This window comes from Oryctolagus cuniculus, chromosome 12 (genome assembly GCF_051225735.1).
Source record: "Oryctolagus cuniculus isolate XC-2025 breed Fujian yellow rabbit chromosome 12, ASM5122573v1, whole genome shotgun sequence".
In the NCBI taxonomy this organism is placed as follows: Eukaryota; Metazoa; Chordata; class Mammalia; order Lagomorpha; family Leporidae; genus Oryctolagus; species Oryctolagus cuniculus.
In genome coordinates this window covers 10,926,399-10,951,594 of record NC_142878.1, presented here as the reverse complement: position 1 = coordinate 10,951,594, position 25,196 = coordinate 10,926,399, and the positions used below count along the sequence as shown (strand labels likewise).

Here is a 25,196-nt window from a genome sequence, read left to right as displayed (position 1 = left end):
TGAGGACAGAAGTCGCCCCATCACCGCACCACCGCCAAGTCTGCACCTCCACCGAGAACCCACTGCCACCTCCACTGCCAGTCCCACCTCCTCCATCACCTCTACCTCCAGCTCCTACTTCCCCTCCCCACCTCCACCTCCATTGCTTCTGGCTCTACATCCACCACCATCTCCACCTCTGCATCCGTCATTTCTCCCTTCAGCACCACCCCTGCCACCTACACCTACCCCACCTCCTACACTGACCCCGCCTCCTACACCGACCCCAACTGCTACAATGACCCTGCCACCTACACCTACCCCGCCACCTACACCTACCCCGTCCCCTACACCTACCCCGTCCCCTACACCTACCCCACCTCCTACACCTACCCCGTCCCCTACACCAACCCCGCCTCCTACACCAACCCCGCCTCCTACACCAACCCCGCCTCCTACACCAACCCCGCCTCCTACACCTACCCCGCCTCCTACACCTACCCCGTCCCCTACACCTACCCCGCCACCTACACCTACCCCGTCCCCTACACCTACCCCGCCACCTACACCTACCCCGTCCCCTACACCTACCCCGCCTCCTACACCTACCCCGTCCCCTACACCTACCCCACCTCCTACACCTACCCCGCCTCCTACACCTACCCCGCCTCCTACACCTACCCCGTCCCCTACACCTACCCCGCCTCCTACACCTACCCCGTCCCCTACACCTACCCCGCCTCCTACACCTACCCCGCCTCCTACACCTACCCCGTCCCCTACACCTACCCCGCCTCCTATACCTACCCCGCCTCCTACACCTACCCCGTCCCCTACACCTACCCCGCCACCTACACCTACCCCGTCTCCTACACCTACCCCGCCTCCTACACCTACCCTGCCTCCTACACCTACCCCGCCTCCTACACCAACCCCGTGTCCTACACCTACCCCACCACCTACACCTACCCCGTCCCCTACACCTACCCCGCCTCCTACACCTACCCCGCCTCCTGCACGCCTCCCTGTCCACCAGCATCATCTCCCCACCATCACTTCCTCCAAGACCACCCCGTCCCCCACCCCCACTTTCCCCAGCACCAGCCCCACCCCACTACCACCTCCCGTGTCATCATCACCTCCACCGTCACCCCCACCTGCGTCATCACTCATAACTTACTCCACCTCTACAAGCACACATTGCTTTAGCTTTTAGAACACTTCTCCCTCATTTCTCTGCATAGTCCCCGAACGAGAAGTCAGTAAAGCAGGTCAGTTACCTTATCTGCCTACACGAGAGTTCTTCGTGGAGGCGGGTGTTGTGGCGCAGGAGGTTAAGCCACTGCCTGTGATGCCAGCGTTCCACATCAGAGCGAAGGTTCAGGTTTCAGCTGCTCTGCACCCGATCCAGCTCCCTGCTAATGTACCTGGAAAGGCGGTGAAAGATGGGCCAAGTACTTGTGTCCCCACCACCCATGTGGCAGACCCAGATGGAGGGCCAAGCTCCTGGCTGCAGCCTGGCTGGCACCAGCTGTTGGCAGCCATCTGGGGAGTGAATCGGTGGGTACAGGATCTCTGTGTGTCTCTTCCTCTCACTCTGCCTTTCAAATACATAATTCTTAAAAAAAAAAAAAAAACATGGAAAATGTGCATTGTCTTTGAATTCCACTTCCCCACGAACCGTCTGCAGCATGCCAGTATAGCCGGTGAGTCATCATTTCACACAGCTCCTAGCTTTTCAGTCCTCCCCGTTTTAATATGTAATGCGCTCTAAGCTTTTCTCCACTCAGCTGCTGCAGTTAATGAAGCAATCAAACAAAAATCGACCAGCGTATATTTAACCAGTGGATACTGGTCATGCTTGGGATTTGGGGGAATACAAGATACGCTCCCTGCCCTCGAGGAGTTGAAGTGCAAGACACGATCATGGATCAACACGCACCTACGAGCTGAGGCCTGGTGCAGAGATCTGTGGCCTCGGGGCCAGCGCCTGCACTGACACAGTGGGATGGGAAGAATGGAGGACGCCCGAGCCACTGGAGTTGAGGGTGACAGGAGCAGCTGTGTGTCCTGAGTAGATGCTGCTGGGCCCTTCCACCGGAGAGGTGACCGTGGTCATCAGGGGGCTTCAGACAGGCGGCGGAGGCTGGCTCCTCCCAGACCTGGGGAGCCAGATGGGCTGCAGCTCACTGTCCCTGCAGACTCTCCCTCCACCGCCTTCTCGCCTGTTACTACCGAGCCCCTCACTTGCCAGCCAGGCACCCGTGCTGGGTCAAGGAGAAGCACACTTAGTCCATGTTCAAAGTCAAAAGGGAGCTGAGTCCCCAACTCAGGCTTCCCGGGCCTCCAGGTGTCCCAGAGACTCACAGCGGGAGGAGATGGGGAACTTGGTCATCATCGACATCTTCATAGGGCTACATATATTTCCCATGAGCTTGCATGGAGATTCCTCCTCTATAAATTGTATTTATTTAATTTTTTAAAAAGATGTATTTATTTATTTGAAAGGCAGAGATGTAGAGAGAGAAGGGGAGAGGCAGAGATAGAGGGACTCTCCATTTACTGGTTCCCTCACCCAGTGGCTGCCAATGACTGAGACCGGGCCAGGCAGAGTCAGCCAGGAGCCTGGAACTCCAGGTCTCCCACATGGATGGCAGTGGCCCATATACTTGGACCATCTCCAGTGCTTTCCCAACCACATTAGCAGTGAGCTGGACCAGAAATGGAGCAGCTGGGACTCAAACTGGTGCTCACATGGGATTCCAGCATCACAGGTGGTGGCTTGACCCCGGTGCCACAATGCTGACCCCACAGAGAGTCCTCCTTATCAAGCGGGAAAGTCTCTTTCAAATGTGAAAAATTGCTGATCATTAAAAACCGTAGTACCATTATTACTCAGGAAGCAGCAAAAGGTGACCTACTGGCCCCCAAATGTACGCTATCTCATCATTTCTTCTTCCCCAGAGCGTTTGAAGAATGCCTCCTTGTTGCTTGATGGTCCCCAGTGAGGATGGGCCCTTTCACCCAAGATAAGGGAGCGTCCCGATAGAACTATTAGCTGGGTCACTGCTAATGCAGTCACTGACTCCATTAAACATTTTGTGGTATCTTCCCGTTGGCAGAGATCCGTAGCATCTGCGTTTCCACTCACAAATCAGGAGTCACGTCGCTTAAGCGTACATTCTAGAACAGCCTCCCCAAGACAGAACGAACTTGGCCCAACTGCCTTCCTTCCCCCACTTGAGGGAGGATTCTGATGGAGAGAAGCTATAAAACGCCAAGCAATCTGCTTACCTTTTAAATGATCACAAAATTCTTCAGCCACACATTCAGGATCCAAGAGGGAGGAAGGCACAAGCAGTGGTGTCCACAGGCAGCGGCACCAGGGCAAGAGGGAGTGGCTTGAGTGTAACGGTCACTGGCCAGGTCTCAGGACACAGGGCCGCCCTTCCTCTCTGCACAGGTGGGCGCAGCCATCCCTCCATCCCAGGATCCCCGTGCATACCCAGATCCGAGGATGCTCAAGTCCTCTCTATTAACCCTGCTGGCACGGGCTTTATACCATCTCTGGAGGACTTACCAATAGCCAATACACCCGAACTGCTCCACTGACTTGCTTAGGGGAGTGATGACCAGGAAGAAAGTCTGGACAAGTTCAGCGCAGACACAGTCATCTCTCAGAGACTCTGGGTCCGCCGTCGGCTGAACCAGCAGAGGCAGGACCACAGATACAGGCTGGTGACGGCAGTGCCGGTCGCTCCACTCGGGGAGACACCATCACTGGGTTAATACAGCATTTGCCTGTTTGGACACTGAGGCAAATCTCAGGTTTTCCAGGCAAAACGCATTCCCAGAACAGACTTGTCCAGTCCAGGCTATGTCTAAGAAATGTTACCAAGTGTATCTCAGGGACATTGGATGGAGACACTGGATGGATTCCAGAGCCCCTCAGGACACGAGAAGGCCAGTCAACCATGCCGTGGGGTGTCCAACACGCTCAAGAATGCCCAACCCATTTAATCCCCACCGAGAAGGCGAAAACAGCCCCTTCTCCCCGGGAGCGAAATGGCATCAGTCTGCCGCCCGCCTGGGACCCACGCCAGCAGTCTCAGCTGGAACCTGCCTCTCTGCCGCCAGAAACCCAGACCTTGGGACTGTAGTGAGTGGAACCCTCGCTCAGCTGGCTGCGCTTCTCTAGAACAGGACAAAATTATATTTTTTTCCAAGAAAAATTAGGAAAACCTGAAAGTAGCATGGAAAAATGGAAATAACAAACGTTATCTTATTGGTTCTCCAGATCTGATAGGCATGATATGATGGAGATTATGAGCCACGTCTAACTCTGTGTTTCAGGCTCTCTGTCTACTTCGGCAGTCAAAGGAAGCCATACCTTTAACACAAATCTTTTACAAATTTTAAAGTAGCAATGACAACATTTTTTTTTTGAACTAGAACACATATGAAGAGACATCTATGGTGGCTAAGCTATTTCCTAAAGGAAAACGGGCATTATTCCTATATGGATGAGCCTGTGCTTACAAAGGGTTATATCCCAAGAAATACACCCTAAGCTGAAAACATCCCAAGTGGAAAATTTGCTGAGTGCACCTGACCTAGCTCACTTCCTAGCTCAGATACACGGTGCCCGGTGGAGCACCTGCCGTTCCCCTGGCGAAGGCAGTGCCGAGCCAGTGGGGTTGAGTGGAGCCACGCTTGCCATCACCACCCAGCATCCTCAGAGGGACTTGGCCCACACAGCACTAGCCCAGGACAGGACCCACAGTCAAAGCTCTAAGCCAGGCTCCTACTGAATGTGCATGGCTTTCGTACCACTGTAAAGTTAAAAAATCAAAGCACAGGCTGAGCCTTCCTCCTAAGTCAGGACCATCTATAACCACCAGTCAGCACGACTTTATCAAGCATCCGCCTTTTAAACTGTCATGGCTAAAGTTTTCTGTTTTCCTAAGATTTATTTATTTATTTGATGGCAGAGTTACAGAGAAATGGAGAGAGAGAGAGAGAGAGAGAGAGAGAGAGAGAATCTTTCATCCACTGGCTCATTCCCCAAATGGTACCTTGGGCCAGGAGTGGGCCAGGCTGAAGCCAGGAGCCAGGAGCTTCATCCGGGTCTCCCACGGCGGTGCAGCCGGTGCCTGGATAGGATGCCAGCACCGCAGGCAGCAGCTTAGCCTGCTGAGCCACAGCACTGGCCCCATGGTTAAGATTTCAGACATGATTTTCAATGATTCTGTTACAAACACAACCGTGTCAATCAATTCAGAACACTTTTGATACCCAAGAAATGTTTATCTATTCTATATTTTTCCCTTTAAAGTACAGCACTTCCTTCCTCTAGAGAAGAAGAGAGAGAACATTTTAATATAGGGGAAAGAATTCTTATTTTATCCCTGTACCAAGGATGCTATTCAGACCCCTAAGTACCTGGGGTATTACGGTATTAAGCCTCCTGGCTCCTGGGAGAACGTATGTAGTAGGCTTTTCTTTTTCTTTTTTTATTGATTGGAAAAATCAGTTTATTGTTCTTCTAAAAATAGAACATGCTGACTATAAAATTTTCTAATGATCTAAAAAACATCCAGAGTCAAATAAATATAAATCACCCGTGTCTGTGAAAACCTGGGAAAGAAAACGAACTCGAGTTGTGCAAAACTCAAACTGACAGCAGCAGTGAGAGCCGCCGGACACGCTCCTCTCCCCGCAGGAGAGACGAACACCAGGACACCAGAGCCCTTCCGATGCCCGCGGCGGAGCAGAAAACTCAGAGCCACGCACACCACAACAGCGGGACCCTCAGCTCTTCTTGGGATCAGCCTTCTGTGACCCTCACCCTCTCCTCTCCCTTGGCATCAAACCCTTTCCCTTCAGGGATGCTAAGACATTTCATGCCTGCAATAAAGTCGAATAGGAAAGATCATCAAAAAGAATGAAGCTAGGGACCGGCACTATGGCATAGCGGGTAAAGCTGCTGCCTGCAGTGCTGGCATCCTATATGGGTGCTGGTTCGAGTCCCGGCTGCTCCACTTCCCATCCAGCTCTCTGCTGTGGCCTGGGAAAGTAGTGGAAGATGGCTCAAGTGCTTGGGCCCCTGCACCCATGTAGGAGACCCAGAAAAAGCTCCTTGCTCCTGGTTTCAGATCGACACAGCTCCAGTCATTGCAGCCACCTGAGAAGTGAACCGGCAGATGGAAGTTACCTCTCTCCCTCTCCCTCTCCCTCTCTGTAACTCTGCTTTTCAAATACGTAAATAATTCTTTTAAAAAATGACACTAATTCTGCACATGGCAACTGAACCTGGGTAACATGGTTTTTTCCTGGCTTGGACTGGGTGCTAACTTCAGCTAGATCAACAATTTCATAGAGCAAGGTCAGGGATAGACTACTAATAATTTTTAAACATTTATTACAATAAAAACATAATTCAATTCACCAGGCTTTGCTCATAGCTTAAATAATCTATTATTATTTGGGAGAAACTAAAGGCAACCTTACATGCGGCACAGGGTGAGGAGTCCTAATCCAAAAATCTGGACTTTTGCCCCCAGATCTGAGTGCTGGCATGATGCTGCAGGTGGAAAATTCCACCGCTGACCCTTGTGGCAGGACACTGTCAAAATGCACGAGCACTAAAAATACTGTATAAAATCACTTTCAGCTTACGTGTATAAGGTGTGCACGAAACATAAATGAATTCTGTGTGGAAACTTGGGTTCCATCCCCAACTACCTGGTCACACACCTGCAAATATTCCAACATGCAAAGAAAAAAACCTGAAATCCAAAATGCTGCTAGTCCCAAACATTCCAGAAAAGGGACACGCGACCTGTAAGTTTCTTAGCCTCTTTGCCAACCAGACGGACCCTGCTGACGCGAGTGAGCGCATTTGGCGCCATGCCAAACTAATTACTCACTCCACCACGCTTCAGTAGTGACAACGCGGAGTGCAAGGAACCTCACAGCACTGCAGCTTCCATCTTCGTATTCCAACAACTTCAAACTTGTTCCTCGAGGAATTCAACGCTTCACTTTAAGTCACTTCGTTCTGAAGCTTATTTATATTTTCATTGGCTTTAATTGCTCGTTCTACTTAGCAAGATTTTTATTTTTTTACCTTTCCAATTCTTTTCTCAGTTATTGGTTCAACATCATCTGATACGTCACATTTCACCACCTTATGATGTCATCAACTGTATTCAAATATACTTTTTAATGCTGATTTTTTACCCCATCTATTTGAAAGGAAGAATGATAGACACAGAGAAAGAGATTTTTCCAACCTCTGGGTCTCCCACATGGTGGCAGGGGCCCAGGGACTTGGGCCATCTTCCACCAGCTCCCAAGATGCATCAGAAAGAAAAAGGTGGATCAAGAGTGGAGCAGCTAGGACTCCAACCAGGTACTCCAGGACAGCATCCGGGCACCCCACGCTGTGCCACAATGCCTGCCTTCAAGTAAAATAACTAAATAACGATTATTTTAGGAAAAGTAATTATTAAAATTTAAAAAAAGAAAGAAGTAAATAAAAATAGAGCATCCACATTCACTGTTGTTCTCCACAATTATAGGGAGGAGATGCAAAAGTCACACTCTCAAAACAGACAATTCAGTCTCATATTTTGACGCTTTTTTTTTTTTTTTAAAATGACGATGGTCAACAAAACCCAGAGATCTGTCAGAGGTCAGAGCTCAAAGGAAAGAAATGAAAACGCCTGGCTTACTCGGCAGCCGGCAGCTCCACTCACGCGGCCCTGACCCCAGTGATACAGAAACGCTCACGGCACCTGTCACCGCAAAGCCACGCCTGCCTTCCTTCTGGGCATCATCCCCGAGTCTCTGCTTCCTCCACACCCAGCCATGGACCGCCCACATTCCCATAGGAAACGAAGCCCGGCGCTCGGCGAGGAGAACACGACCATTCACCCGGAACCCTTAGAACAGGAAGAGAGCACTGTCGTCGGAGATCTGTCCTAATACCGGGACAGCGACAGCCGTACAGTGACAGGAAGGCCTGAGTGTCTACGATATCAACGTGCGGACTTGTGATTTTCTAAGGAATGTACTTTATGGGACCTAATTCCCTTGTCCTTAGAGTCAGGAAGCGTTTATTTCACCACTGCATTGGGACCATCCTCAGGAACCACTCAGGACAAGAGCACCTCAGGCATTCCTGTTGAGAAAGCATCTGGCTGGTAGCCTGTGGGGTAAACCATGTTTTTAAAAATGCAATATAAACCTGTTACATTTCTATGAAAGTGAAGAAAAAAAAAAAAAACAAACAAACCAGGACTCTTACAGCCGTGAGAAATAACGGAAGGACTGCCCGGCCACTTACAGTGAGTTCACAGAAGTCCAGGCTGTCAAGGCTTTTGCTCCTGTGTAGTCGCCCTTTGATTCTTCGAAGGGAAGGCTTTCCTTGGCTGACACTGGAAGTAGCACCATTGGGATTTTCAGAGGACGGCGTCACCCTGCAGGAAGGGGGGACATTCTTCAGACAGGCTGACGGCGCACACATTTCTCAGGTCTGAAGCCAGCATTTCTTTGAGGGCAGCTTTAGGAATGCCCCACGCTCCTTTTCTTCAACCAAAAAGCCAAGAGCCACCATAGCTGGGGCTTCCTTTTCTATCAGGATGCTGTTTCCAACTGTTTCTTAACAGCTGGCTCTTTAGAAACCTTCTTGACAAGAGTTCAAATATTCCCCCAGGAAGACGGACCGAAAGTCAAGTCCGCGACCATCAAAGCAGCAAGACAGAACTGAAGTTCGGAGGCAGCTCGGAGGCACCTGCTCCCCTCGGGGCAGCTGCGCATCCTGCACTCGGACTGGTACCTGGTGCACCCCGAACCAGCCAGCTGTCACCAGGCACATCCCCAGGCTCCATGCAGTGAGCTCTTGTTAAGCCCGACAGCACGGCTTACTAATTTAAATATGACAATCCACACAATTCAGCATGACTACGGAATCAAGGAAACACAGATAAGAACAGCAAATAAGGCAAGCCACCTAGAGGGTGCACGACCGTGTACTCGTGTCACACGCAAGCACACACACAGGACTGGCACCTGCTCTCCCATCCCTGCGTTTCTGCTGGTGGCAGCCTTAGGACAAACCAGCTGAAGCGAAGCTGCCCTGGGCTCCTGGATTACGTTCTTAGAGATGGCAAGGTGCACAAAGCAACAGTACTGATTTGGAAGTGTGGTTTACGAAGGCCAGTTTCCTTATTTCATGACCATACCTCCTGTCTGCAATACAGCCGTGCTCAGATATTTAACGGCCTTTGTGACTTACTGATTTTTTATGTTTAAAATGCCACCCGTGGCTAGCGCCACGGCTCACTAGGCTAATCCTCCGCCTGCGGCACTGGCACCCCAGGTTCTAGTCCTGGTCGGGGCGCCGGATTCTGTACCAGTTGCTCCTCTTCCAGGCCAGCTCTCTGCGGTGGCACAGGAAGGCCCTGCACCTGTATGGGAGACCAGGAGGAAGCACCTGGCTCCTGGCTTCGGATCAGCACAGCACACTGGCCATAGCAGCCATTTGGCGGATGAACCAATGGAAGGAAGACCTTTCTCTCTGCCTCTCTCTCTCACTGTCTAAATCTGCCTGGTCAAAAAAAAAAAAAAGCCGCCCAAGAGGGATAACACAAGTCTTAATTGCTATTAGCAGAATACATCTGATTTACATATTAGTAAGGAAGAGTACATCCCACAAAAATGGACTTGTTCAGGTATAGCTATAGTTTAGAATAAAAGTAACACATCCATATATAGTCAGAATACATGAAAAGTACAGGAAGACATAAAATAAAAAGTGAAAGCCATCCTTCTCTCCCCATTCATTTTTCCAAAGACAATCCTGTTAACATTTTTTGGTACAACCTCCCAGGCTTATCCACAGATGTGTTTATTTTTTCTTGGAATTCTTTCATAAGGTGGCCAACTTGTTCATATTTTCCTGTGCCTTATTACATACTTCAAAGCTCTTTGCATAATGACCTATATAGAAATATTTCACCCTTCATGGCCAAACAGGATGCCATATACAGATGGACCGTAACTTCCTCAACCACCCCCCCACACACACACACTGGTAGGCGTTCAGTTTGTTTTCAGGTGTTTGCTATCAGACCATCCAGCAACAGGCGCCTGTGACGATACTGTCAGGTACAGCTGCACAGGAAAGGGTTCTGGAAGGAGGAGAGCAAGGGCAGACGTGGCCACATCTGCACAGGCACCGCTTTCATAAAGCTTCTGCTCGGGTGGGTTTTTGGCCCAGCAGATAAAAAGCCAAGGTCGTGGGGCCGGCATTGTGGCATAGAAGGTTAAGCCACAGCCTGAGAAGCCAACATCCCACATAGGCGCTGGTTCGAGTCCCAGCTGCTCCACTTCCAATCCAGCTCCCTGCTATGGCCTGGGAAAAGCAGCGGAAAGATGGCCCAAGTGTTTCAGCCTCCGTGCCCACGTGAGAGACATGGATGAAGCTCCTGGCTTCTGGCTTCAGCCTGGCTCAGCCCTGTCCATTGTGGCCATCCGGTGAGTGAACCAGCGGATAGAAGAGCTCTCTCTGTGTCTCTCCCTCTCTCTGTGGCTGTGACTTAGTGCGTGGGTTTGACTCCTGGCTCAGGCTCCTGACTCCAGCGTCCTGCTACTGTGCACCGTGGGAGGCAACAGTGAGGGCCCAAGTAGCTGGGCTCCTGCCACCCACGTGAGAGCCTGGATTGAGTTTCTGGCTCCCAGGTTCAGCGCCAGTCTAGTCGTGGCCATTGCCGGCATTTGGAGAGAACCAGCAGATGAGGGCTTTGTCTCTGCTTCTCAAGCAAATGTTAAGAAAAGAATCTTTTTAAAAAGTTCTCCCAGTGAACACTTCCATCAACAGATATGAGAATGCTCATCTGAGAGTCTTTAAATACAGACAGCGTTATCATTCTATTATTTTTTATAATTTATTTATCTGAAATGCAGTAACAAAGAAAGAGAGAGAGAGAGAGAGAGAGAGAGAGAGATCTTCTATCTGCTGGTTTGCTCCCCAAATAGCCACAGTAGCTGAGTCTGGGCCCAGCTGAGGCCAGGAGCCAGGAACCCCACCAGGGTCTCCCACACGGGAGGCAGGGACCCAAGTACTCGGTCCATTTTCTGCTGCTTTCCCAGGAGGATGTTCAGGGAGCTGGTTTGGAAGCAGAGCACCTGTTACCCCAATATATCATTTTATTATTTGATAACTCAATTTCTCTGAGTCCTTCTTATATTTTTGTCTTGCTGGACTGCTCCTTTCTGTAAAAAAGGACTATTACAGGGTTTCCCACTACAAATACAGATTACCAATTCATCCTTATATACCTATTAGTTTTTGCTTTTTATATGTCAAACCTTTTTTTTAAAAAAAGATTTATTTATTTATTTGAAAGTCAGAGCTACACAGAGAGAGAAGGAGAGACAGAGAGAGGTATTCCATCCATTGGCTCACTCCCCAATTCAACTCCTCCATGCAGGGAATTGGCTACAACAGCTGGGGCTTTGTCAATCCGAACGCAGGAGCCAGGAGCTTCTTCCGGGTCTCCCACGTGGGTGCAGGGGCCCAAGGACTTGGGCCATCTTCTACTGCTTTCCCAGGCCACAGCCGAGAGCTGGATGGGAAGTGGAGCAGCTGGGACTCGAATCGGTGCCTCCATAAGATGCTGGCACTGCAGGCGGCAGCTTTACCCGCTACACCACAGCACCGGCCCTGTCAAATCTTTTTGTATTAGATGCCTCAATGTTTGTGATTCATATCTTTTTAGGGATTTAACTGTTTATCATATGAAAACTCTGTGTGCTAGTTAAAGATTTTACCCTGGAAGCAGACACTGTGCCAGGTGAAGCCACAGCCTGGAACACCCACATCCCATATCAGAGCGCTAGTCCAAGTCCCACTCACTCTGTTTATGATCTAGCTCCCCGCTAATGCAGCTGGGAACGCAGCAGATGACGGCGCAAGAGCTTGGGCCCTGCCACCCACATGGAAGACCCAGTGGAGTTCCAGGCTCCTGGCTTTGGTCAAGCCCAGCTTGGGCCATTGTGACCATTTGGAGGGTGAACCAGTGGATGGAAGATCTCTTTTTCTGTTCGTCTCTCTATGTTGCTCTTCCAAATAAACAAAATAAATCTCTTTTTAAAAACTGCATGGAAAAAGATGAAAATACAACTTTACTTTGGTGCAAAAAAATTTGAAAGTCATGCATATACAGGGTCTTCAAAAGTTCATGGAGGGGCTGACTCTGTGGCATATGGGTTAAGCCGCCACCTGCAGTGCCGGCATCCCATATGGGCGCTGGTTCGAGACCCGGCTGCTCCACTTCCTATCCAGCTCTCTGGTATGGCCTGGGAAAGCAGTAGAAGATGGCCTAAATCCTTGGGCCCCTGCATCCATGTGGGAGACCTGGAAGAAGCTCCTGGCCCCTGGCTTCAGATCAGCACAGCTCCAGCCATTATGGCCATTGGGGAGGAAACCAGCAGTTGGAAGACACCTCTCTCTCTCTCTCTCTCTGCTTCTCTCTAACTCATCTTTCAAATAAATAAATACATCTTTTAAGAAGTTCATGGAAATACGTATCATGGGAAAAAATTATGAATGGATTTCAAAATTTGTAGCCAAACGACCTCATCTTGTAATTGCATTTTTCCACGGGGTTCTGAAGCTCCCTTGTACCTCCTCCTCCCCAGTGCCAGTTCATCAGCACTCTCACCTCCTCCATGCAGGGAAGGGCGCTTGCCCGTCTTCCTGGCACCACTGCGTCCCCCTGGGGAAACAGCCCCGGGCTTCCTGACTTCCAGTTCACACTTCTAACCCCTGGCTCTTCTGTGCGTCTTCATCTTCCCAATGCAGACTGCTAACAGCTTTTCAGTTGTGTCTATCCAGCCATTCCCTCCTCTCTCAATGAGCCAATGTTGAATGTCTAAAGTACCTAGTGCTTTTCCTTTTCTTGGTGGGGGGTGCAGGGGTTAAATGCAATATTCTCACAGCTTTCAGAAAACACTCCGGTGAATCAAATGTGTCTGCATGCGCTCAGGATTTCTTTAATTTGGTACTTCTCTGTGGGTATGTGGTTTTCTCTAGCTGTCTGGTGACTCCATGTCCCCTTACCCTTGACCTGTGCTGGGAGCACCTGCTGCCCATCGCCCCATTCCCTGTGGCCCACCTCTGCACATAGGCAGAGATGGACGTGCTGTTGGGAGGTGGTGAGCCCAAGGGGACTCAGCAGCTACCCAGGGACACGGTTCTCTGGCCCCGGTGCCCACGTCCATTGCGTTAGAAGGGACACAAGCAGCACTGTTGGCAACTACTTGGCACAAAGCAGCAAGGATGCATGAGGCGCCCATCAACCCACTGCATCCAATCCGTTTAATTCCACAAGTGCCTGGCTCTTCCGCCCCTGGACAGGCTGCCCAGCCCAGCTGGCAGTGACCTGCCCATGCTCTGGGCCTTGGTTCCCCACGGCTTGTCCCTCAGTGGGCCCCTTCCTATCTGCTTGCTTCATCTCAGGGAGTCCTCAAAAACACTGCAGCCTTCTCTGTCTACTCACACTACCACTCAATTCTTGTAGTTTTCTTTAAAAAAAAAGATTTATTTATTTGAAAGAAGAGTTACAGAGAGGCAGAGAGAGAGAGAGAGAGAGAGGTCTTCCAACTGCTGGTTCACTCCCCAAATGGCTGCAATGGCTGGAGCTGTGCTGATCCGAAGCCAGGAGCCAGGAGCTGCTTCCAGGTCTCCCACGCAGGTGCAGGGGCCCAAGGACATGGGACATCTTTGACTGCTTTCCCAGGTGTATTAGCAAGGAGCTGGATCAGAAGTGGAGCATCCAGAACTCAAACCAACACCCATATAGGATGCTGGCACTGTAGGCGGAGGCTTAACCTACTATGCCATGGCTCTGGCCCCAGTTTTTTTTTTTTTAAGATTTATTTATTTATTTGAAAGTCAGGATTACACAGAAAGAGGAAAGGCAGCAGCCGCAGCAGCAGCAGGAGAGAGAGAGAGAGAGAGAGAGAGAGAGAGAGAGAGAGAGAGAAAAGTCTTCCATCCACTGGTTTACTCCCCAGTTGGCCACAACAGCTAGAGTTGCGCTGATCGGAAGCCAGGATCCAGGAGCTTTTTCCAGGTCTCCCATGTGGGTGCAAGGACCCAAGGACTTGGGCCATCTTTACTGCTTTCCCAGGTCATAGCAGAGAGCTGGATGGGAAGTGGAGCAACTGGGTCTCGAACCAGCGCCCATATGGGATGCCAACACTTCAGGCCAGGGCATTAACCCACTGCACCACAGTGTCAGCCCGTTTTTTTTCTTTTTAATGGTTTTTAAGTTAATTTTTTATTTCATTAAATTTCCAGTCTTCTTTTTAATTCACCTTCCAAAGTAAAATTTTACTGATGCCACTTTCAAGATTCCCAACAGAGGCCAGTGCCATGGCTCAATAGGCTAATCCTCCGCCTGCGGCGCTGGCAAACCAGGTTCTAGTCCTGGTTGGGGCACCGGATCCTGTCCCAGTTGCCCCTCTTCAAGCCCACCTCTCTGCTGTGGCCCGGGAGTGCAGTGGAGGATGGCCCAAGTCCTTGGGCCCTGCACCCGCATGGGAGACCAGGAGAAGCACCTGGCTCCTGGCTTTGGATCAGCATGGTGGCCAGCCACAGCAGCCACTGGAGGGTGAACCAACGGTAAAGGAAGACCTTTTTCCCTGTCTCTCTCTCTCCCTGTCCACTCTGCCTGTCAAAAAAAAAAAAAAGAAAAAAGAAAGAATCCCAACAGAACAGCACATCAAGGCATTGTGGCGAGTGGGTTAAGCAGCCATCTGCAATGTACAATGCAGGCATCCTACACAGGAGTGTCAGTTCCAGTCCCAGCTGCTCCACTTCCGATCCAGCTTCCCGCTAATGCACCTGGAAAGCAGTGGAAGATGAGCCAAGTGCTTGGGTCCCTGCACCCCCGTGGGAGACCTGACTTTGGTTTGGCCCAGCCTCAGCTATAGTAGCCATTGGGGAATGAACCAGGAGCTGGAAGATATCTCTCTCTGCCTCTCCCTCTCTCTGTAACTCTGCCTTTCAAATAAATAAAAGAAATCTTAAAAAAAAAAAAAAAGGCAGCATGTCACACAGCTTTCTCTTCTCTCTAGAGGAAAAGCTCCCACGAGAAGGTGAAGAACTTTACTCCACAGAGGACACCTGACACAGAGAAACAGAACTAGGACAAGTCCAGTCAATGTTGCGCCTTATTTCTTCCCCTTTGTTTTGATGGCACTGGTTACGTGGTAGGCTCACATTTTAGTCAGCATCACTGTAATACAAACTCTTTTGGGTAAAGAAACCTGCCTGATATTTTCCCTTAATTTTTCTCTTATCCAACTGATTAGAAAAGCATCACTATTTCCCTTTTTCCTAAACCTAAAGCCTGCAAGAGGATTTATACCACCCAAATTTTATAAATGGGTGACGGCCATGACACTTCGTAGAGTTAACTCAAGGTAACGTTAAGCTCAGTGGCCATCACCGGAAGCAGAAGAATGGGTCCTCTTGCTCCCCACCGTGACAACCAGCAGAGCAGAACTGGCGTCTGCCAGGCGAGGACCAGCCCTGGACCCACCTGGCCCACAGCCTCCTCCCTAGACAGGGAACGAGGTCTGAGAACGGACCCAACAATTTCAGTCACTTTAAAGTCCTGACCAGGTCTTTGCAAAGCCACGAGGCCAGCTGTGAGCAGACACTGGGCTCAGCAATGACCTCCCATCATTTTTGGTGGGGAACAAAGAGAAGACTAAACGAGAATCCGGACCACGAAGGAGTGTTAGCTCTCGAGTGAGGCCGGTGCACCTGCACATACCGTGCAGTTTAAGGGGCTGTTTCTCTTGCTCACTACCTAATCACGTGCTTCCTGGGGGATGTACGGAATATCGAGGCCCCTCTACAGCTCTGATGAAGAGAACTGTACTTAAGTAGAAGAAAAAAAGAAAAAAAGAGCCCATTAAGGACAGCTTCACCTGACGTGGAGCAGAGACAGTTTTTTCAATCCCAAGGTACCACTCTTCCCCAGCTGTGATGGTGTGGATCTGAACTTAATAATTCAGACTGGGGCCAGTGTTAGTCAGGTTAAGACACTACCTGTGATACTGTCATCCCACATCAGTGCTGGTTCATGTCCCAGCTGCTCCACTTCTGATCCAGCTCCCTGCTCATGCTCCTGAAAGAGCAGCAGAAGTCGGCCCAAGTCCCTGGGCCCCTGCATCCACGTGGGGGACCCAGATGAAGCTCCTGGCTCCTGGCTTTGGCCTGGCCCAATCCTGGCTGTTGCAGCAACTTGGGGAGTGCACCTGCTGATGGAAGACATCTCTCTGTGTGTGTGTGTGTCCCTCTCTCTAATTCTGCCTTTCAAATAAACAATCTTTTTAAAAAGATTTATTTATTTATTTGAAAGGCAGAGACACAGAGAGCAGAATCAGAGAGAGAGAGAGAGGTCTTCCATTCACTGGTTCACTCCCCAAATGGCCACAATGGCCAGAACTGTGCCGATCCAAAGCCAGGAGCCAGGAGCTTCTTCTGGGTCTCCCATATGGGTACAGGGGCCCAAGGACTTGGGCCATCTTCTATTGCTTTCCCAGGGCACAGCAGAGAGCTGAATTGGAAGTGGAGCAGCCAGTACTGAAACCAGATCCCATATGGGATGCTGGCACTGCAGGTGGTGGCTTTGCTCGCTACGCCACAGCACCAGCCCCCAAATAAATAATCTAAAAAAACATTCAGGGGCCAGCGCTGTGGGGTAGCAGGTGATGCCACTGCCTGCAGTGCCGGCATCCCAAATGGGTGCCGGTTTGAGTCCCGGCTGCTCCACTTCCAATCCAGCTCTTTGCTGTGGCCTGGGAAAGCAGTAGAAGATGGCCCAAGTGCTTGGGCCCCTGAAAGCATGTTGGGGACCCAGAAGAAGATCCTGGCTCCTGGATTTGGATCGGCAGAGCTCCAACCATTGTGGCCAATTGGGGAGTAAACCAGAGGATGGAAGACTTCTCTGTTTGTGCCTCTCCTTTTCCCTCTGTGTAACTCTGACTTTCAAGTAAGTGAATAAATCTTTTAAAAAATTCAGACTTTGGGGACTGTCCCCCCAGTAGTTAGGAGAATGATATTTAGTGACAGGGTAACAAGGCTAGAGACTGAATGCACGTTGTATCTTTCCCCTTGGGCCGTATGGAAATCACTGTGTAGCTTATAATGAATTCTTCTCTGAATTCTTGACCATGTGTTACTGCTTAGCCAGAGTGCAGAACATCCAGCCCGTGGGCTGCACAAGGCCCACAAAATCACTGGGTCTGGCCCTGCCAAGGCAACCGAAGGTGGGGCTCAAAATTCAACAACCCTGCAGCAGGCTGACTTTCAGGCTGGTAATTCTGTACGGCTCACGAGTGAGGCTGTGATCATCCACCCAGCCCTTGGAAGAACAAAGGCTCCCCACCCCTGAGGGCAGCGGAACGGGAAACGTCTGCCTCTCCCTCTGCCCACTTTCTCCTGCCTGGGGCCAGGCTGTACCTGTGGGCACGGCTGCTGCGCCTGGAAGACAGAAACCCAGGGGCACGCTCTCACCCCACGCCCGGCACTCACAGAACAAACGCAGCCTGGCCCCTGGAGCCAGGTCCTTCATTGGACACTGGCAGGCCAGGCCTGTGTGCACCCAGCTCCCGCCGGGAAGCAGGAGAGCGCGCCTGCTGAGCGTGTGCCCAACACGGCCTGCTTCCTGCACAGGCCCACACTTGGGCAGTAGCTGGCACCTGCCCAGGGATTATTAACACCCCAGTAAACTGTCCACCAGCCCCTTGCTGCTTCTGCATGTCCCTGGCTGAGGACAGCCCTATCCATCACATCACACCTGCACTTGGAAATCTCTGCTGCACTCTGTTGGCTGCGGTCCAGACAAGCACGGCTAACCCTTAGACACGGTAGGGCAGAGTCCTTTAAATCCACCAAAACCTGAACTACCACTGGTCCAAAATACACACCCAGCAACACAACTCCACTCCGCGGCCCAGACCCTTCCCTCTGCCGGAATGTTCTCTCCCCCATCGCCCTGGGACCATTTTGCTGTTGACTCAGGGGTTCTGGCTCACGGCCATTTCTGACCATGGCCCACTTGGGACTGACAACTCCCAGATTCATCCGCTGCACCCATTTCTAATTTCCAGTGGAAAAGAACTCAGTAACAACAAAGAATTGGACAAAAACAAGTGGGTAAAAACAAAGCAGTTACATAAGAACAGAAATAGCTCCGAAGTGACACCTAACAGTCCTCCTACCAGAAATTTCTCTGAAAATGGCAGTGATTGACAGCTACAGCCAACTCAAGACAATGCCCAGGAGTGACAGCAAAGCATCTTTCGCCTCCAAAGAGGGCATTTCCAGCAGCCGTGTGGAGTAGGGCACTGGGGTACTGCTAAGTACGGGAGGGTAGCTGTGTAAGGGAGGCTGAAGGAACCTATTCCCACACCAAAAAAAAAAAAAAAAAAAAAGAAAGAAAGAAAGAAAATAGAACTACCAGAAAAAGACAGCGCTTATTCTTTCTGAAGGATATTTCAGTAAAAGCAAGTAAAATGCTAATTTTTGTTTCTAAGTGTCAGGCTTCAGAAACATTACATTTGTATTTATTTAAAATGCAGAGAAACAGAAAGAGATGGAGATGGAGAGAGAGGTTGGGGTCTTCCACCTGCTGGTTCATTCCCCAAATGCATGCATCAGCTGGGCCTGAGCCAAACTGAAGCCAGGAACTGGGCACTTGACCCGATGTGCCACATGGCGGCCATGGCCAGTCACTTGAGCCATCAGCTGCACGTCAGTGGGACGCTGGAGCTGGAAGCAGTTGGGACTTGAATCTAGGAATGCCAATATGGATGTGGGTGTCCCGCATGGCAGCCAAATGCCCGCCCCCTAGAAATCTTGACTCACCTAATGGAATGGTTGTCAACAGCCCTCAGCTGTACTTAGAAATGACAAGGTGGGTACCTGCCTAGAACTTGCTCACTGAATTTGTTACAAAAGGACTTGGATTTTAGAGTCTCTCGCATCCCATCAGGAAGACCCTGGTGTTCCGGGCGTGGCCAGGGGCCACCCCTGAAGAAAGGAGGACCCAGGGCACTGCCCAGTCATCTGGCACTGGTTTTCATCACACTCTCTAGGCTGCCACCTTCCCCTCTCGTTGTCTTTTTAAGCCCAACAAATGGCACAGAAACTGGTGTGTCGCTCTGGGCAAGCCAATGACCTCATCCGCAAAACCGGGAAAAATTCAGCACAAAGCTCACGGGGGTGCTGAAGCCAAATGACAGCGGCATGGGGTGCCCTGAGAGGCCTTGACGAGTAACGAGTGGCGGTGCTGGAGTGCAGGATCTGACGACTGGATGACTGCTTGAAGGATCAGGCCGACACGGCGGGGCCTTCAGGAGTCTCTGAATAACCAGCAAAACCGTGCTTCAGAGGATGAAGAACATGAAACGAGGCCCCTGTGCCCGTTAGGATCAATGGAAACACTGCTAACAGCACTCGGTGCAAAAATCAAGACTGCTGACAGCAATAACATGTTATGAAAATCTTTTGCACGTTTTACATAAAAGGGGAGTAATTACTTGGGCCTCACACCTGCTGAGCAGCGGAATGAATGTCACCTTATTTAGAAAAAAGGCCTTTGCAGAGGTAATTGAGTTAAAGATCTTGAGATGAGATCATCCAGGATTACGCAGGTGGGCCCTAAATCCAATGACAAGTGTCCTTATAAGGTGACACGGAGGAGAAAGCCTGGGGAAGACGGAGGCAGGGATCAGCTCAGGGCAGCCAGAAAGAACACCTGGCACCACCAGGAGCAGGAGGAGGCAGGGACGGAGTCTCTCCTAGAGCTTCCGAGGGAGCTGGGCCCTGCCAGTGCCTTGCTGTTGGACGTCTGGCCTCCAGAACTGGGGGACGGTACATCTCCACTGTTAGAAGCCACCGGCTTTGCGTCAGCTGCTGTGGCAGCCCCAGGAAATGCAGTGCTCTCTGCTGCTTTGTATCACTGGCTACCTCGGGGGGACCAAAAGGGCCACAAGGACGTTAGAGGCCACACAGTGACAGATCTCTGTAAGAGGACATGCCTTCCCCCAGGCTCCTAACAGTCCTCACTCAGAACCGAATACCACATGCCTGAGTGTCTTGGAGAAGAACAAGGGGGAGAAGGTCCCTGTGGGCCACACCGCTGCAGGTCTGACCGTCAGTCTGCTGTAGTTTCTGCCTAAATTAGTCAGCAAATATAACAGGCCGTAAGGCTGGGCTGCGGTGGTGGCGTGGGGGGTAAGGCCACTGCCTGCGATGCCAGCATCCCATATGGGCACTGGTTTGAGTCCCAGCTGCTTCTGTTCCAGCTCTCTGCTAATGCACCCAGGAAAGCAGTGGAAGATGGCCAAGATCCTGGGCCCCTATACACATGTGGGAGACCTGGAGGAAGCTCCTAACTCCTGGGTTCAGCCTGGCCAACCCCTGGCACAGCCCTAGCCCAGCCCTGGCTGTGTGGCCACCTGGGGAGTAAACCAGTAGATGGAAGATTCTCTCTCCCTCTCTCTGTCTCTCCCTCTTTCTCTGTAATTCTGACTTTCAAAATCAATAAATCTTTTTTGTTTTGTTTTGTTTTAATAAGGCAGGATGGGGAAGGTACAAGCCCATGAAATCATCCTGTCTGGTCCTGCCAAGGTACCGGCAGGCAGGACTCAAAATTCAATTAAATAGCAGGCTAGTTTTTAAGTTGATTATTTTGTATGGCCCGTGAATGATGTCACAAATATGCAAATGACCCTTGGCAGAAAAAAGACTCCCCAGCCCTGCCTTAAGGGACTTGCAGAGCCAATCGGAGAGACAGAAGAGACTGCACAGAGGAAAACTGTCAGGAACAATGCCCAACCTAGAGGCACGAGGGGCAACAAAACCCCAGGCCATTGAACCCTGCCTTTCAGACAGGCACAAGCTTGGTAGGAGTGCAGTCTTCCCAGGTAGACTATAATCATTCAAAGACAGAAAAACAGACAAATGCTCATAGATGTCTTCATGCATGCTATGACCAATTTTTGTAGCACAAGTTCACATTTTACTTTTTTTTTTATTTGTTTGTTTTTAAAGGCAGAGTTACAGAGACAGAGAGAGAGTAAGAGACATAAAGAGAAAGACCTCCCATACACTGATTTACTCCCCAGTTGGCCACAACAGCCAGAGCTGGGCTGATCTGAGCCGGGAGCCAGGAGCTTCCTCCAGGTCTCCCATGTGGGTAGCAGGGCCCCGAGCACTTGGGCCATCTTCCACTGCTTTCCCAGGTGAATCAGCAGGGAGCTGTATTGGAAGTGGAACAGCTGGGACTTGAACAGGCACCCATACAGGATGCTGGTGCTGCAGACAGTGGCTTAGCCTGTTACGCCACAGCACTGGCCCTCAGCTCCCATTCTGTAATGGGCATTGCTTGTGTCTGCCACTGGCTGTCACCTACTACCCTGCCGTCAGCACCTACATCCTCCCATCTTCCAGCCACGTACTGGCACCCACATCTCCAATCCACACCTGCAGTTCTGATGACATGGGTGAAACCAAACAGTATCTACAAGGAGATTCCAGAGGGTAGAAGAGATAAATGAATCAGGTAGTCTCCAATATAGAACATTTTTTTTTAATTAAAAATTTAAAGGTACCATGCAATATAGAGTCTTGGTAGACTACGCTCTTTGACCACAGTTGAAACCAGATTAGGGGCTGGCACTGTGGAGCAGCAGGTTAAAGCCCTGGCCTGAAGCGTCGCCATCCCATAAGGGCACCAGTTCTAGTCCTGGCTGCTCCACTCCTAATCCAGCTCTCGCTGTGGCCTGGGAAAGCAATAGAAGATGGCCCAAGTGCTTGGGCCCCTGCACCCATGTGGGAGACCAGGAAGAAGCTCTTGGCTCCTGGCTTTGGATCGGTGCAGCTCCGGCCATTGAGGCCATCTGGGGAGTGAACCAGCGGATGGAAGACCTCTCTCTCTGTCTCGACCTCTCTCTGTAACTCTGTCTTTCAAATAAATAAAATAAATCTTAAAAAAAAAAAAAAAGAAATGAGAATAACACTGAGTGAAAATTCTGAAAAGCTCTGCTAACACTAAGGAAAAGGTCAACAAAATCTTGCCTGCCTTTTCCTGGTCATTGATTCGTAAGAGTTTTTCTCCCTGGCCCTAAAGCACTGAGTACACATTTTGCCTGGCTTTTATTTCCCTGTGTCCTCTCTTCACAAACCGTGTGTTTGGGAGATGTGCTTCAAGAAGTAGCACTCCAGGCCAGCGCTGTGGCATAGTGGGTAAAGCCACAGCCTTCACTGCTGGCATCCCATATGGGCGCCAGTTTGAGTCCCAGGTGTTCCACTTCCAATTCAGCTCTCTGCTACGGCCTGGGAAAGCAGTAGAAGATGGCCCAAGTTCTTGGGCCCCTGTACCCGCATGGGAAACCTGGAAGAAGCTCATGGTTCCTGGCTTCGGATCAGCACAGCTCTGGCTGTTGTGGTCAAATGGGGAGTGAACCAGTGGATGGAAAACCTCTCCCTCCTGGTCTCTCTCTCTCTGCCTCTCCTTCTCTCACTGTGTAACTCAGACTTTCAAATAAATAAATAAATCTTAAAAAAAAAAAAGGGGAAGTAGCACTCCAGTGTTGGAAGAGAACCAAGCTAACTCCTGAACTTTGTGATGCCTAGTAGCATTCAAATGTCACTCTAACATCTTAATTTTTAAAACCAAGCATCAAGAAAACAGATTACCTTAACATTTTCCCAGCTGGGCATTATGAGTAATTCATTTATCTAAAAACTGTTTATTGAGAAACTATTTTGTGCCAGAAACCAGTTGCAAGGGACCTAGTAATGAAATAAAGAGCCCCTCCCCCATTCTAGTGGGGACAGGGACAACGTGTAGGAACAGTAAGTAGAACATTTAAGTGCTGGTTATTTTATTTTATTTTATTTATTTGACAGGTAGAGTTATAGACAGTGAAAGGGAGAGACAAAGAGAAAGGTCTTCCTTCCGTCGATTCACCCCTCAAATGGCTGCTACGGCCGGCACGCTGCGCTGATCTGAAGCCAGGAGCCAGGTGCTTCTGGTCTCCCATGCAGGTGCAGGGCCCAGGGACTTGGGCCATCCTCCACTGCCTTCCCGGGCCACAGCAGAGAGCTGGACTGGAAGAGGAGCAGCCGGGACTAGAACCTGGTGCCCATATGGGATGCCAGCGCCGCAGTCGGAGGATTAACCAAGTGAGCCATGGCGCCAGCCCTAAGTGCTGGTTATTGACAGACACTCAGAGGGAAGCAGGGTGGGGCATCAGGCTGCAGACACCTGATCCGATCTGCCAATGCCCCTTCCCCCATCAAAGTCACCTTCCGCAGTCACATCCTCACGACTTACTCGCTGGTCTTCTTCCCAAGGCATTTAGTTCAGCTGCTACCTGCTCCCACCAGTCTTGTCTTGGGGGTGTCACCATTTGCTGCTCACCAAATTAAAAAACAAACAGGGTGCAGCAGGGAGAAAGGCAATAGCGCAGCTAAGCACCTGCTGTCCAGGCAGGCGCCTGCCTTCCCGGCACAGCCGACCTGCAAGAGAACCCCCGGGTGCGGACGGCTACCGGGAGAAACGGGCGCTCCAGGAAGCTGCCTGGGTCACAGCTCAAGTCTGAGCACTGCCACCCATATTTATTGCTTTGCCTCCAAAACTCTTCCATTTTTTGACCCTCCATTTTTTGGGGCAGGTCAATTTATACACCTTGGGCAATTCTTTCACAGCAGGACTCACTTTCCTCGAATACCTAAGCCCGCCTGCCTGTCTGCATCCACAGCCCTATTATTAAATCAGACGACCAAGGAATGCCTTAAGGACCTACAACTGGCCACTCACGGTAACATTAACACGACCTGCGCCCACCACGATCCCTGGCACCTGCGCCCCACACTCGCCTTCCCTTTTTTGCCCTACAACGGCTTTTGCGGTAGAACCTCCCAGCCTGAACCCCAGATCCAAAGGACGCCTCGGCTGGGTGCAGGTACCCGAGAACGCCCCGCACGGTCGGGCGCCCGGCCGCGAACGACGGGACCCCGGGCGCGCAGAACTCCCAGCCCGGCTTCTTCCAGGAACGGGACCGCGTGCAAGCGACACATAGCACCGAACAAGGTGCCCACGGTCCCGCAAGCCAGAGCCCGCGCGGCGGCGGCGCGCCCTCCGCTGCGGACCCCGCACCGATGCGCTCGGAGCAGTCACGGGGACCGCGCACCGCGGCGAGCGATCGCGCGCTCGCGACCCGCAGGAAGCCTGCCCTGAAATCCCGAGCCTGCATTGGCTGGCTGGATGGATGCGGGTTCACAGAACGGAGGAGCCGGGTGCGGGAGCCGCTGCGGTGAGCCCGGCCGCCCCGCGCCGCCCTACGTGTGGCCCGGCACAGCCAGGGCCGCGCGGCAGCAGCCCGCAGGGCGCCGACATGGCTGCTGCGCCCCGCGCTCCGGCGGGCCGGGCCCCGCGGCCTGGCTGCCCGCCTGCCCGCCCGCCCCGGCCCCCGCCCGGGCGGCCCCGGCCGGCGCCCGGTGCGGGCTGGGGCTCGGCGCTCGCGCGCACCGCACCGCACCGCACCGCACCGCGCCGCGCCGCGCCGCGCTCACCACAGCTTCCTCTTGAGCGGCAGCAGGCTGCCGCGGTTGGAGGGGGTGACGCCGATGGCCATCTGCAGCACCGTCAGGTATTTCTGGTACTTCATCTTGTCCCCGCTCCGCTCGCGGGCAGGGCCCCGCCGCCGCCGCCGCCGCCGCAGGCACAGCCCCTCCAGGCGCCGCATAGATCAGCTCTGGGCCATCCGCCGCCGCCACAGCTCCCGCCGCTCCCGCCGCCGCCGCCGCGCGCGCCCCGCCGCCCCCGCCGCCCGCGCGAGCCGCGGTCCCCGCCGTGCGCACCGGGCGGGCGGGCGGGCGGGTGCGGGCCTGGCGCGCGGCGGGGCTGGCGTGGCCGCCGCGCCCGCAGCACCGCCCGCCGGCGCCACCGGGCCCTGCACCCCGCATGCCTCAGTTTCTTCATTGGTTGCCAGGAGCTCATTTTCAATCATTTATGCCCCGATGGACAAGCTCCCAGAGCGGAAAAAATACACTCTTTTGTCTGCGTTTGCCACTGGGTGGTTTATCAACATCATCTGTGTGCCGAAGATAACCTTTA

General features: G+C 51.7%; 1 protein-coding gene across 8 annotated transcripts in view; it reads right to left on the bottom strand.

Annotated features, from left to right (window-relative positions):
* The window catches only part of TJP1 (tight junction protein 1), a 261,078-nt gene extending 236,154 nt beyond the window's left edge, over positions 1-24,924 (bottom strand). For 3 of the 8 annotated variants that reach the window (XM_051822264.3, XM_051822265.3, XM_051822268.3), the window contains exons 1-2: positions 24,653-24,916; positions 8,330-8,462 (exon numbers count right to left, since the gene is read on the bottom strand). In XM_051822264.3, coding sequence (XP_051678224.3) covers positions 8,330-8,462; positions 24,653-24,825 — 306 coding nt within the window. In that variant the 5' untranslated portion in view covers positions 24,826-24,916. Of the gene's footprint in view, positions 1-8,329; positions 8,463-24,652 lie in introns of all 8 variants that reach the window. The other 5 variants (XM_089311181.1, XM_089311182.1, XM_051822263.3 and 2 more) reach the window with 3 other exon arrangements.
* Between the last annotated feature and the right edge of the window lie 272 nt (positions 24,925-25,196).